Source organism: Mustela putorius, unplaced genomic scaffold, assembly GCF_011764305.1.
Source record: "Mustela putorius furo isolate JIRA1106 unplaced genomic scaffold, ASM1176430v1.1 tig00000275_pilon_pilon_pilon, whole genome shotgun sequence".
In the NCBI taxonomy this organism is placed as follows: Eukaryota; Metazoa; Chordata; class Mammalia; order Carnivora; family Mustelidae; genus Mustela; species Mustela putorius.
In genome coordinates this window covers 25807188-25821878 of record NW_025421341.1, presented here as the reverse complement: position 1 = coordinate 25821878, position 14691 = coordinate 25807188, and the positions used below count along the sequence as shown (strand labels likewise).

Here is a 14691-nt window from a genome sequence, read left to right as displayed (position 1 = left end):
CGAGGAGAATAAGAAAGGCCCATTAACTTACAGAGGACACGGGATCAAACCAATAAAGAGTGGTTCATATTTTTCTATACAGTGACCTCCTCTCCAAAGCAGGGCCCTCATTAACCTAACAGCTGTCCTAATGTGGCTTTAACCCGATGACTCTTTACATTCCTTATGGCTTCATTAGTTCCCTTGAGACACATCATGTCCTGCACCACAGCTATGATCTACGGCCTAACAAATTCCCTACAACACCCGGCATATGGATCTTTTACTTAACACAGCAGGAAAAAGAAGGAGTAGTTAATCACTGATTAAAATGCCAGAACAAAATCCTTTAGTTTTTAGAAGGATCTGGGAAAGCAGTAGCAACGTCAGCTCCATTTGAGTGATAGCCAGAAAGTGTGAGTTAGTTTAATTTGGGGCACCTGGGAAAACCAAACACCCAGTGGAAAAAAACCCTCAAACAGGTCTACATTCTATATATTTTTTTTCCCCTGAGTAAAATATTTCTAAAGTCTTCTGGGTAGAGATGGCACTAATATAATAACTTAGGCCTTTGTCAGTATTTCCTAAATATTTGTTTAGCCAGTAGCTCTGTTGTGTTTATCACAGCCAAATCTGAGGACACAATCTGAGAATTATTGTACACCAAAGACTAATTTGCCTAATTCACCTCCTGGGTATTATTATGCAAATAATGGCAAGCCTCAAAGTTTCGTGGGGAAGAACGCAACTATTTATGATGTGCCACAGTTTTAGTAAATATTCCACCTAAGAGCTCCACAAAGTAGGGAGGTAGCCCTCTTTTATCCCCAGGATAACAAGAGAGAGCAGAGGAAGCTGTTTGAGGAAACAGTATTGAAGCAGGAGTCAGAAGATGGGGGTTTTGGTTTCAGCTTGCCAAATGCGTTCTGCTAAGGAAGTCACTTAACTCTGCTATAATCTTGCTGGTTTCAGATTGTTTTTCCTTTTAATTTTAAAATATGGGATAGGTTAGATCAGATGATCTCAGTCTGGGTTTACAGATGACCAGGATAATCATGGATGGACTTCAAGAGGAGTCTTGAGATTTGTACACACAATTTTGTGCCTTTGCCTCTGCTTCTGTGTGTGTGTGTGTGTGTGTGTGTGTGTGTGTACACAAGCGTTAACGGGGGGGGGGTATCCCTGGTTTTGTCATTTTCTCAAATACCATGGCCCCCTTTCCTATTCCCAATTAAAAATAACTAGGTGCATGACTTATCATCAGTAATTGGAGGTTCTCACAGAAGCCCAGTAGGGATGGATTGATTAATTTCAATTCCAGTACAGTGAACATGCAATGATTTATTAGTTTCAGGTGTACAAGAGAGTGATTCAAAAATCCTACGTATTATCCAGCGCTCATCACGATAAGAGTCCTCTCCGTTCCCATCACCTATTTCACGCATACTTGCACCCGCCTCTCTTCTGGTAACCGTCAGTTCTCCATAGTTAAGAGTTTGTGTTTTTGGCTTTTCTCTTTGTTTTGTTTGTTTTATTTCTCAAATTCCACATATGAGTGAAATCATATGGCATTTGTCTTTCTCTGACTTATTTCACTTGGCATTACATTTTCTGGATCCCTCCATGTTGTTGCAGATGGCAAGAGTCCATTTTACTTTTAGCGCTGAGTAATAGTCCATTGTATATATTTGCTCCATCTTCTTTATCCATCTATGGAAGGACATTTGTGCTGTTTGCATAATTTTGCTATGGTAAATAACGTCGCAATAAGCATAAGGGTGCATATATCTTTCCAAATTAGTGTTTTCATATTCTTTGGAAAAATATCCAGTAGTGGAATTACTAGGTCGTATGGGAGTTCAATTTTTAATTTTTTGAGGACTCTCCGTACTGCTCTGCATAGTGGCTGCACCAGTTTGCGTTCCCACCATCAGTACACGCGGGTTCCTTTTCCTCCACATCCTCGCTAGCACTTGTTTCTTGTGTTTTTGATCCAGTGGGGATTTAAAGTCATCCAACAGATCTGTATAGTTTAGAAGTGAAGATAGGTATGGAATATTTGGCCCTGAATTCCTTAATGATGCAAAAATACGATCATCCTGAAATTTGCTCCTGGAGTTTGCTGTTGGGAATGAATGAAGCTGCAGTTGAGTGTGCCTGTGTGCCACGCTTGGACATTCCTGGAAGCATGGAGCTTCTCCTCATCAACCTTATGCGTTCTCTCCCCAACTTGCTCCTTGTACAGCAGTCTGAGCTGGAGAGCAGCAATGATAGAAAGGCTGAGTGATGTGGAAAGAGACGGGATATAGAGTGAATGAGAAGGCCCAGGGATAAGCAGCTGGTCCTGAGTTTACCTACTTGGAAAGTACTATGTTGGGCATTGGGCATCGTCACATTAGACATTACTGAATCTAGTGTTTATCAAGCATTTTATTTTATTTTTTAAAAAATATTTATTTATTTATTTTAGAGAGAGAGAGAGTGCATGAGAGAGAGACAGCATGAGTGAGGGGGGGCAGCGGGAGAGGGGAAGCAGACTCCCCACTGAGCAGGGAACCTGATGCAGGGCTCAGTCCTGTGACCCTGAGATCATGACCTGAGCCGATCTGGACACTCAACCCGCTGAGCCACCCAGGTGCCCCTAATCAGGCATTTTAAATTTTGTGAATTCTCTTTTTGAGCATTAAGCATTTCATTCTCTCCCCATTTTTCAAGTTGCATTTGAAACAACCCATCTGGACTAATGCAGGTCAGATCGCCTTTTGGGACCACACCAAAAGGGGGAACCAGTAATTTCTCAATCGGCAAAATTAGGCTTATACTGTGGGACAATTAGCACTAATCCATGAAACTTGGAAGCAAATTTGACCTAAGTCTCCATTGAAGCCAAACTGGCTTTGAATTTATTTGAGGTGTTATGTGGGCACTTTCATGTTTGTTCATGGGCACAAAAGGCTTTGGCTATAGACCACAGAGCTAAGAAAACAAAGCGAAGCTTTAGTTCTTGGATGGCTAAGACAGAGATGGCAACGTGACCTTCATAATCAGTAGCTACCATTTATTGAACACTCTATATCTCTTCGGTGTTCTTCTGAGGGCTTTGATCGCATTGTCTCATTTAATTGTCACAACAATCTTGTGAAGTTTTTTTTTTTTATTTTTTAAAGATTTTATTTATTCATCAGAGAGAGAGAGAGGGCAAGAGAGCGAGCACAGGCAGACAGAATGGCAGGCAGAGGCAGAGAGAGAAGCAGGCTCCCTGCCGAGCAAGGAGCCCGATGTGGGACTCGATCCCAGGACGCTGGGATCATGACCTGAGCCGAAGGCAGCTGCTAACCAACTGAGCCATCCAGGCGTCCCTCTTGTGAAGTTTTTATTCCTCCCATTTAGTAGATAAGAAAGCAGAGTCCCCTAAGTAGTAAACAATTTGTTCAAGGTCATAGAGTTAGCAAAGTGGGGGGCCTGGGAGTCAACTTTTGCCTGGGCTGCATTTCATCTATGTGAATAAAAAGTATTACTACATTGTTGGAAGTACAAAGTTTTCAGGGCTCAGTTGGTTAAATGTCTAATTCTTGGTTTTGGCTCGGGTGGTGATCCCAGAGTCCTGAGATTGAGCCTCATGTCGAGTCCGTGCTCAGCAGGGAGGAGTCTGCTTGAGATTCTCTCCTCCTCTTCCTCTGCCCTGTCCCCCCGTTCATGAATTCTCTCTCTCAAATAAATAAATCTTAAATCAAGTACAAAGTTTTCCCCAACTTATATTTTTGAGAGTCTGAACACATTGGTTACTTTTTTGACCCAAGAAGAGAAAAAATGATGAAAACCTTATTATTATTATTTTTTGTGAGTCTTATCCTTTTCCCCTAGTTATCGTGATATCATGAGGATCTTTCCATTGAAATTTTGCTTTGAAAATTTATTGGATATTATATTACTTCAGAAATGGGTCTGAAGATCATTTCCAAAAAGCACGAGTACAGCTTTGTGGAAGGGCTCTGCAAAGAGACAGATGAGTAGGGAGATATCCAGGGGCAGGTGAAAATGAACCAGGTTGCAGTTTATCAATTAAAGTTAAAAACTTGCTTTGTGGGAGGGTTTTGACATCGTGTGGTATATAGGCAATTATCAGCATTTAACTGTAGGTAATAGTAGTTATCGACCAACATCTGCCTCTTGCCCTGCTTGTTAACCGTGTTAACTGTAGTGTGGAAGGCCAGGTTTTGTGTGGGGAGGGTGGGGTTACATTGCATTATAGGTCCTAGAATTACATTTAACAGGTGATAGCGAACTTTGTAAAACTTGCTCTTTCTGCCCTACTGGCTAAGACATTGGCAGAACACTCATACTCTCCTTTAGAACATCAAGGCCAGTTTGTTTCTGGGGCCATTGCTACTCTTTTGAAACCAAAGAGAAGTTTCTGGTAGTTGTAACAACTGAGTTATAATGCCTTCCACCCAGTTTAGATGAACTTCTTTGGTGTTACACACTCAAGCAGCTCGTTTAGTAGACTATTACTGATTGTTAGGAATTAGTGAAACAATATTGAGTTATCAAAGACCTCTGGGTACTAAAGGGAATGTCTTTCAAGTAAAGACAGGGTCATAGCAGTATCCCAGGATCACTGTGCTTGGTCAGTTTAGATGGTTAAAACGGAGGTTATTTCAAGGGCACCCTTTTCCTTTTAAAAATAGCAGGTATGTCTTTTATGAGTTTCAAATTATAAAGAAGGCAAGGACCTCTTTCTGATTTGTAGCTTCAGTGCGTGTATGTATGTATGTATTTATCTATCTTCAATGCTACTTTTGGCAGACACAGCTGGTTTTAGGAGATGCAGAAGGCTGACAAGGCAGGATGATAAAAAGTCTGCTTAAATGCCCAGCGACAGGAAGAAGAGTCTTCACTCCTCGGGAGTCTCTGGTTCTTTCAGGACTAAATAGCCCTCTGGATTTATTTAGCCTAAATTTAAACATCAGTTGAATTCCTTCCACTGGCAGACTCTTGAACCTCCTGTTGAAAGTTTGTTTTTTAGTAAAGATTTGTTTCTCAACTATTTCTCTTCAGCTTTTCTTGTAGGCATAATCGATATTGTATTGTAAATGTGAGAACTTTCCACTGCAATTGCTGGTGGGTTTACTCAGTGTCTTCAGTATTTGGATCATTTTGGAAAAATGAAAAGAAAACCCCCAACACCTTACATCCCCAGTCTCTTGGATATTTGAAGCTATCTATAGAAAGTTATGATGTTTCTTCCAATCTATTACTTAGGCAAAGACATGTCTGATATATAAAAAAAAAAAAAAAAAATTGAGTTAGGGGCGCCTGGGTGGCTCAGTGGGTTAAAGCCTCTGCCTTCGGCTCAGGTCATGATCCCAGGGTCATGGGATTGAGCCCCTCATCGGGCTCTCTGCTCAGCGGGGAGCCTGCTTCCTCATCTCTCTCTGCCTGCTTCTCTGCCTACTTGTGATCTCTGTCTGTCAAATAAATAAATAAAATCTTTAAAAAAAAAAATTGAGTTATGGAGGAGTGAGAATGATCTTGGATCAACAGTAGGTTGAGATCAATGAAGGTGATCAGGCATAGCCATCCACTGGGTAGATCAAACCTGGTTTACTTATCTAAGGGTTACAGGAGGAAGTTGGCCCAAAGAGATCCGAGGCATGTTATTTAAATGATGGAAGTGTGAGCTCTGGGTTCTTCCTAAAGGATCTCACCAGTAGAATCGAGGCTGGTAAGTCTGAATGAATGAAATCACATCGAAACTCTGGGAAATTCAAGGCTCTTCCCAGCCGAAAGCAGGAGATGCCCTGGATATAGGTTGGTTGAGATCAGTGTCGAAGACTGCTACCTCTGAGCTGGGGGTGATTGATTAATCTCAAGGTTTTTAGTGTAAACTATGACCATGGTGTGTGATACAACACAGCACACTCCAGGCACGGAAGCGGCCCATTTACTACCCTCCACGTCCTCATCCCAAAGCAGCTTGTTCCAGACACTTGGGCGCGACCTGGTTACAGACGCTCAGATTCACAGTGAGCAAACACAGTTGCTGCAGACCTGAAATGGAGTGCTGGCTTGTTCAGGGGTCTATTATCCCAGGTGGCAATTTATTAAGTTAAGTAAAACTCTAACTCAATTATGCATCAACATGGAAAAATATTGACTTACCTTCTTTTCCTGTTGGAAACTTAAAGAGTATTAAATGTTAGTATTTTGAAGAAGTGCAAACAGCTTTATTTACCAGTATCATATGATGTGCCTGGAGAAGACCAGACTCCTTTTCAGACAAGTGCTTGGGTGACTAGCAAAGGTTAAGCAGATGCTTTGGCGAGGTATGTGTTAAACTGGGCTTTTTTGCTCCCAAAGGGAGAAATTCCTGCCTCTACTCTTTCAAGAGTTTCCACGATTTCAGAAAAATTCAGTTAAGTTGTAAAATTGTTAATTTTGTTCTATAAGGAAATCATGTCTTACCTTTCCTTAGACAAGTTGGTCTACTTCATTATCACCTCCATCTAGAGTGACCTTTTGTTGAAATCATGTCCATACTCTAAAATGAGTTCAAACTCTCTCTACTCAAAACTTTCCCTGATTCTCTGCATTTCCAAATATGGAGCTTCTTCCTCTCGTGAGCTCTTATTTTGGTTTCCTTGAGGACTCTGTGAATTCCAGAGGATAAGCCTGAAGGTTACTGGGGAGCAAGGTTCACTCCTTTATCCTTCTGACTGCAAGCACGATGTTTTATCTTTATGAAGTTTTCAACGAACTTTCCATATAGGAATTAGGATACCTTTAATTGGTAGAAATACTCTATAATTTTGGGAGAAACATCATAAAAGCACTCTCTCAAATCCTCTGAAGTTCCACATTTAAGCCGCAGATGTAAAAACTGGACAAGGTGATGGGGTCTGTTAAAAGCCTAATATCACAATTCCTTAACATTTTAGATGTTCAGTTACATTTCTTACTCCCATTATCACCATTTCTCCCCAGCTATCTACCAAAATACACCGGCTTTGAATTCTCCAAAGGCATTTTATTATATTATACCATTTTTTTCTGAATGTACCTCCGTACTTGGCACAGAGTATTATAGGTGCTTAAAGCTGTTGTTGGAAGAAATAATAAACTAATTATTTAAGGGATCTTCTTAGATAAAATGCTTTCATTTCTTGACATACCTCTTTGGTATTTATTTCCATTAAGATCAGAGCAATGTCTCAACTTTGAAAAGGGATGGTACAAGGCTCCATTTCTCCTCCTGGTCAGTTTACAGGACAATATAGGAGCTATGTCTGTAATGACCATAGAAGTGCAAAGACAGACTGATAAAAATATTAAATACAAAGTTAGTGTGATAGGCAAGACCCAGTTAGGACATAGGTCACGTACAGATCAAGGAAGCTCATGCACGCTCCCTACAGTGCTGTGATAGGTGAAGGCGTGTAGGTGTTGGTGATGGCGACCATGAGGAAGAGTTCCAGTGGCTTCCACTCTTGCTCAGCCATTCCTGCCCATGGTCATCCCGGGGCTTGTGGGGGCTCTGCAGGACCATGGAAGTTCCAGGAAGCCCCTTTCCTGACCCCTGACACTGAACTGTCCTTTCTCTCCGCAAAACAACACAGAAGATGGAGGGCTCTTGCATCTCTTTGCCCTGTCAGTCAGGGGCCTTTAATCTGTTTTAGCATGAAAAATTCATTAAGAATGTACTATTATTTCATCAGTGAAATCCTCAAATTTTAAATTAAATCCATAGGTTTGGTTTAGCAACCGCCGTGCGAGATGGAGGAAGCAAGCTGGGGCCAATCAGCTGATGGCTTTCAACCACCTCATTCCGGGGGGGTTCCCTCCCACTGCCATGCCGACCCTGCCGACATACCAGCTGTCGGAGACGTCTTACCAGCCCACAGCTATTCCACAAGGTACGGAGGGAGTGGAGGGGATAAAATAGAACTCCCCATTGCTTTCTCTGCTGCTGGGAGATCTTCCTCGATGCTGACATTGCTGTTGTTTGGGTGTTAATGACCTGATATCAGGCTGTCCTGGAGGTTTACCTGTCCCATTTCAGAAAGCTACATTGTTCGGTGACATAGCTGGATTGCCCTAGAAGAGCTACGTTATAACACTGTCTCAGTATTTTATTTTATTTTTTAAAAGATTTTATTTATTTATTTGACAGAGAGAGAGAGAGATCACAAGTAAGCAGAGAGGCAGGCAGAGAGTGAGGGGGAAGCAGGCTCCTGATGCAGGGCTCCATCCCAGGACTCTGAGATCATGACCTGAGCTGAAGGGAGAGGCTTAACCCACTGAGCCACCCAGGTGCCCCTTAGGTTATTTTAAAAAATATTTGAGAGAGAGCAAGAATGAGTGGGGGAGGGGCAAAGGGAGAGGGAGAAGCAGGCCCCCCACTGAGCCGGGAGCCCAACATGGGGCTTGTTCCCAGGACCCCAGGATCACAACCTGAGCTGAAGGCAGATGCTTAAACCCACTGAGCCACCCAGGAAACCTTGCTTCCGTATTTTAAAACAAAACAAAACAAAACAATAAAACCAAACCAAACAACTTTCCTAAATAAATATGCCATTTGCTTATTTTTGGTTAAAATTTTGCTTCTACCTTTGCACTCCTGTCAGCAGTTCACTGAAGTTCTGTGAGAGTTACTAACCACAGCAGCCTTAGAGCAAAGGTAAGCTTTGATCAGGTCACTGTTGGACGGCGCAGAGAGGTGAATGCGATCAGTGAGAAGACTGAATTCTCTGGGATTATGAAAGATAGCATTCCAGGCATTTCACATGAATATTTAGGTGCTTTGAAAGCGCGTTTGATACGAAACGCGAGACTTGCGATTCTGACACTGGTTTGTTCTTAGGCGGATTCATAATATTCGCTACCCAAAATAGGTTTGTTCTCATTGTTCATGTGATTTCTGCATTCGTGTTCTGGGTGAGTCTGCCCTGAAAGTATATAAAGAAGTTACGTCCTTGCACTTTGGTGCAGTGACGCGGCTCTGTTTGGAATGAGTGGTTCTCTGTGCATGGTAAGAAACACAGTTTCAAGTTCATCTTTGGTCTGAGCGACCGATACTCCCGGCGGCTCGGGCGGGGGTGCGAACTTTGGCCCCGCACTTTTCCTGCCAGCCTGCGAGGAGTGTTAGAGCTGACAATCTTCTTCATTGCAGCCGTGTCGGATCCCAGCAGCACCGTTCACAGACCTCAGCCGCTTCCTCCGAGCACCGTACACCAAAGCACTATTCCTTCGAACCCAGACAGCAGCTCTGCCTACTGCCTCCCCAGCACCCGGCATGGATTTTCCAGCTATACAGACAGCTTTGTGCCTCCGTCTGGGCCCTCCAACCCCATGAACCCCGCCATTGGCAATGGCCTTTCACCTCAGGTCAGTCCTGTGTTTCCAGACAGACGATTTGCTGTATCCCAGAACCAAACAGTCAATTCCCCTAGGCGGTCATATAATGAATTGCCAAATTTAAACCATAATGTATTCTTTATACAAGCCACATGATTTCAGTTTTCTGGTTTCCTTTCTCTCCACCCTTCCTACGGGCTGTATCAAAAGTTGTAGCTTGGGCTTACAATCCAAGTGATTTTTAATGTAATCAGGGAGAGTCTGTGTTTATATCTCATTGTCAAGGCACTGATCCAGTCCACTCCCTAGTTCTGAGCTTCGGGTCAGAAGCGTAGACACATTTTTTGTTTGTTTGTTTGTTTGTTTAAAAAAGTAACTGATCAGCTGATCTGGTTGTGAACAAAAGCACCTAGTAGGAAAACACCAACGCTTTATTAAAACAATTGGAGAGGAAGCAAGCAGGTTGTGTGGAGGGAGACAGGCTGATGATCCAGAACTCTGGGATAAATGAGTTATAAATGCACAAATTAGGAGAATTACTGCTACTTTGGGAATATATGGATACTTGAATGTTGTAATTGTTTTTCTAATTTGCATTGGACTATGAGCCTTTCTTGAGAGATCATATTAATAAATTGCCTTGATAATTGCATGTCAGAGGGTTGGATAAATTTCCTCCATGTGGCATCTGTCTGAGGTTGACATTATTAGCAGTTGTTTAAATACAGATCGCTTGATTTTATTAGAGAGCTCTTGGCCCAGGTGGCGAGGATAGTTGCCCACTAAATTTGGAGAAATGTCACAACGGGGTTGCAATCTATAATTGCGATCGAGAATCTCTTCAGGGCCGAGAGTGAGAGTTTCAACAGCTTTATCTTTTCTTAACCCCCTTTTTCCTCTTGGTGGTTAGAAAAACAGAGAGGAGCTCAGAATGACAGAAATGAAAAGTGAAAAGACAATTATACTCAATTACACACTAATCACTGACTATCACCACCGCCTAAGCACCAAGAGGGCATTCTAATAGGCAGAAAATGAGATTTTAATGGCACAAAGGGTGGCCAAAATAACGACTCCTATATCTTCGCCTTCTTCGTTTTCTTCAACTTGTGGTTTGCGTCTTGGGAGTGCAGGTCCTGGGCTCTGCACAACGGTGATAACTCTGAGCAGCTGAAAAGTTCAAAGCCATCGGAGTTGAAAAGAATGAATAGCAAAGGCAATGAAATAAACATTTCTGCCTGGAGGCAAAAGTTCATAAATCCTTTTTTGTAACAGTCAATGTAATTAAGTTTCATAGATTCCTATAGCACATCCTGGGATAAGAAATAAGAGGTGGCTTTAAACCTTGGCTGAAAAATAACAACATGAAAAACAATAAACGTGCCTTCCTACAGGACTTTAATAAACTTAATTTCCAAGTGCTGGCATGTGTGAATGGGATTTTGCATGAATATCATGGACTTCTGTTAGTAGATTCCTCTTTAAAATGACAGATTTATAGCATTTCTATAGATTTATAGAAGCCTCCTCCACAACTGAGAAGGCACATCAGAAGCAGTTATCTCTGCGGTTCTTAACATCAATTGTTTGGGGCCGTAGCAGAACTTTTTTGAACTCGACTGGGTTGTGAAAGTTTTCATAAAAAGTAAACTAACCCTAACCGCTTCTGCAAGGTGAGACCCAGGACACCCTTGGTTTTCTTTCGTGTTGATCAGAAAAGAAATAATGACACGGATCTGTATTCTCGAAGTGAAAGTCCTAGCTTCTTGTAAGTCTATGAGCTCTTGTATGTTATAATAACCGTATTCTATTTCATTCTATTCTATTCTATTACTATTATGTAACTGAAGTCATTGGCACTTAATCTTGGAACTGTTCTTTGATTTTATGATCCCAGAGTTGGCAGTGGGGTGGGATTCATTCCAATATCAAGCAATGGAAAATTCCACAGGCAACCCTTCCTGTATTTCTTTATTATGCTCTTATATATTAATTCCCTACTTATTACTCTGTACGTATACTGGATATTTTGCATTTTGATCCTATATTTCCTTCTGAAACCACCAGTAGGAATCTATGATGTCTTTGTCCTTGCCGAATGCTCAGCAAGTTAGAAAAGGGACAGGCAGTATAATGAAGTTCCTCCTTGTTTCTTCTGAGGATTGCCTCTATTTAAGCAAAGGGGGACCAATCCTACTTTTGGTTGTCTGGCTTTATTTGGAATATCCCAAAGATAATTCAAAGATAGCCCACTCCAAACAGCCTGGTTTACCTCTGACTTAAAGAAGAGAGAAAAGAAAGGTCCTTCGGTCTTCCTGCTGATAAGATAGAAGGGCTTACGAATAGATTGGATCGTAGGATATTAAAAATGGAACTAATCTTACCATTTCTCCTCTTCTTTTCCTCCTCCACTTCCTCTGCTTCTCTCTGGACATCTAATCTGCAGACCAGTCATCTAGAAGCTCAGAGAGCTTGAGGCCTGCTGAAGACCACCAGGGGCTAGAGAGAGAATTGGGACTGGAACCTGGGACCCTTGGCTCAGAGTCTAGGATCGCCCCCATGAGAGTACGTGGTTGAGCAGAGAGGGAAGAGGTTTCATGAAAAATAGAGGCAGGAGGCTTTCATCACATCTTAAAACCTTTTACTAGAGATGAGTTTTTAAAAGTTTTTGGTTCATGTTAAATGACATTCTTTTTGCTAATATGCTCTTTACATCTTTTTTGCTTTACACACTTTTCCTATTAACTTCCCTGATAATAAAGGTCCTGCATGGTTATTATAGAAAATGGAAAAAACAATTTTAAAGTGTCTTCAGAGTAGAAAAAAGAAATTTCCCTGGGCAACCTTTGTTAATATTTTTACATACTGTGTTCCAGCTCTTTTGGGTCTTACCTTTTAAAAAAAGGCCTTTTAAAAAAATATAATGGAGGGGCGCCTGGGTGGCTCAGTGGTTTAAGCCTCTGCCTTCAGCTCAGGTCATGATCTCAGGGTCCTGGGATCGAGCCCCACGTCGGGATCCCTGCTCAGCGGGGAGCCTGCATCCCCCTCTCTCTCTGCCTGCCTCTCTGCCTACTTGTGATCTCTCTCTATCAAATAAATAAATAAAAATCTTAAAAAAAAAAGAATTGGGCAGAATAAGGAAGGCAAGAAAGGCTTTGGGGGCAGGAGAAGCAATAATAAACTAGTGAATGAGAAATGAATGTCGAATGTTAAAATTAAAAAAAAGAAAAAAAATATAATGGAAATAATAGTGTATATAGCTTTCCATCTTAACACTTCAGCATTGGCCTTTCCCCACCAGCTCACTTACATGGAATTGGATTTAAATTCTTTTGAATTCTTTCAATTTATTGTGGGTCTTTTCAGTGGAGGCTGATTGACCTGTTCAAAATAATGTGTGCATCACGTTTGACTTTCTTCCTGGTGGGGCTGGCCATTCAGACTTGGATCCCATGAGACTTGTTTCTCTCTATGTGCGAGTCCTAGTGTTGGTTTTCTTCTGGAGTCTCGGACATATCTCCTCCCTCAAGCCAGGATTCTTCTAGAGCCTGGAATCAGAGCCATCAGCCAGCCCCAGGGCATTTCTTAAATGTCCTGCTCAGTGCTTTTCTCAGGGAGGGTCTCAACTTCATGAGGGACAGGTGTGACACAGTGACACAGGAGGTCACACCTGTCCCGCTGGTCAGATTTGAGGAGCAATAGACTGACATGTATTTTGACAAAAGATTAGAATATTCACAAGAAATTTTAGAAACGTGGGTATCCTTCCTCAAGCTTCTCTTGTTCTGAGGGAAACAGTAGCTGTATCTGAAGAATTTGACCATTTTTCTTGTGGAAAAACTGAGACCATTGCCGCACAATGATCTAAATGGCAGGGTGAACTGCTGGCCAATTTCAGAGCCCAAAATCTCTCTCTTCCAGTTGTTACTAATTCTCATATAAACACAAACGATACATTTCACTTGCTGAGGAAGTGTAATGGCTTAGCGAGTCTTTCAGAGGTCCAGCACTGATATTTGACCTGATTTTCCTGCAGGCGTCGTCCAAAGGCTTCACCAAGAGGAGGGGTTGGCTTCACATTCTCCCAGAGACTGGATCTGTTGGGGAATCTGAGACAAGAGTCCCAGGGATGGGTGACAGAGGGGATAGGCTATGATCTCAGCCTTTTCTGCTGCCTCTGAACTGCCTTTCAACTGAACCACATACCCCGTGTAAGAGATGGGTCTCCTCAGACTGAATGGCAAACAGCTTCTGAGAAGACCCTACAAGTCTCTCTAGTGAGGGCTTTTTCCCGCAGTAGCAGCCTTCTTTGGGAAGGTTGTGTTGTCTTGGTGTGGGGACCGTACAGAAAGAACACAGAGAAATAGAGACCATGTATTTCCCCTCCAGACTCAGATGGCACGTTCCCAGCACCTTGCTGCACATGGAGGAGAGAGGAAGGAATGCTGACTTGGAATACAGAGCGCCAGGGAAATCCTACCATATGCTTAAGACATGAGACTAATTAACATTTGGCCCATGTTCTTCCAATTAACTCTCCTTTGCAGGAAACACTACCCTTACTGCCCCCACCCCGCCATGTCCAGAACACACAGAACCAAACCTCCAAAACAAGGCCAATTAATTTAACAAACTTTTATCATTTCATGCCCCAGCCCCATCCCAGGGCTATAATTGCCACAGTTTTTTGTGACGGTTTCTAATGATTTCTTGAGTGAAATACAGTATCATTGGGGTTGCATGGTTTCTAGAAAGCTTTTTTTTTTTTTTTTACTATTATGTTGTATACAAAAATGGGCCAACTTGGCTGCATTCAGGGTTCATCAACCATTGCAAATGATTCTTCAAATGTTTTGGGTTTGGTAAAACCTAAAACACATTTTGCCAAGCACTTTTCCTCCTTAATTTTTCAAACTGTGTATTTTAGGGAAAATTTGATCCATATGGTTTTGATTCATTTACTCTTATATCATTGACATTTTTTTTTCCTACAGAGCCATTTGATATCCAAGAAGCTTTCTGAGCCTTTCCTACGATCATTTTAAGCATTTTCCTCCTTAAAGAGAGGAAGTCCTCGTTGCAACCTTAGAGGCCGTAAATTTTGAGTACTCTCTCAATTCGGCAATACTTAAAAATACATTTGGCATAAATCTGGATTATTATGAACACATTTTATGTTCAGAGCAGATGGGCAGATTTTCGTTTCTGGTTTATGAGTGAAACCAACGACAAAATAAGAAAATGGGCTTAAATTACCAAAAAAAAAAGTTTTGTTTTGAGGAACGTCTAACTGTTATTAATAAATCCCTATGGTAAGAGCTACGCTCCGAGGCCTCATTTCAAATTTTTGTCCAGGTC

General features: G+C 41.8%; 1 protein-coding gene across 3 annotated transcripts in view; it reads left to right on the top strand.

Moving 5' to 3' along the window:
* PAX3 (paired box 3) overlaps positions 1-14691 on the top strand; it is a 100294-nt gene that overhangs the window by 70618 nt on the left and 14985 nt on the right. For all 3 annotated transcript variants that reach the window (XM_004762892.3, XM_004762894.3, XM_004762893.3), the window contains exons 6-7: positions 7727-7892; positions 9149-9363. In XM_004762892.3, the coding sequence (XP_004762949.1) occupies positions 7727-7892; positions 9149-9363 (381 nt within the window). The remainder of the gene's footprint in view (positions 1-7726; positions 7893-9148; positions 9364-14691) is intronic.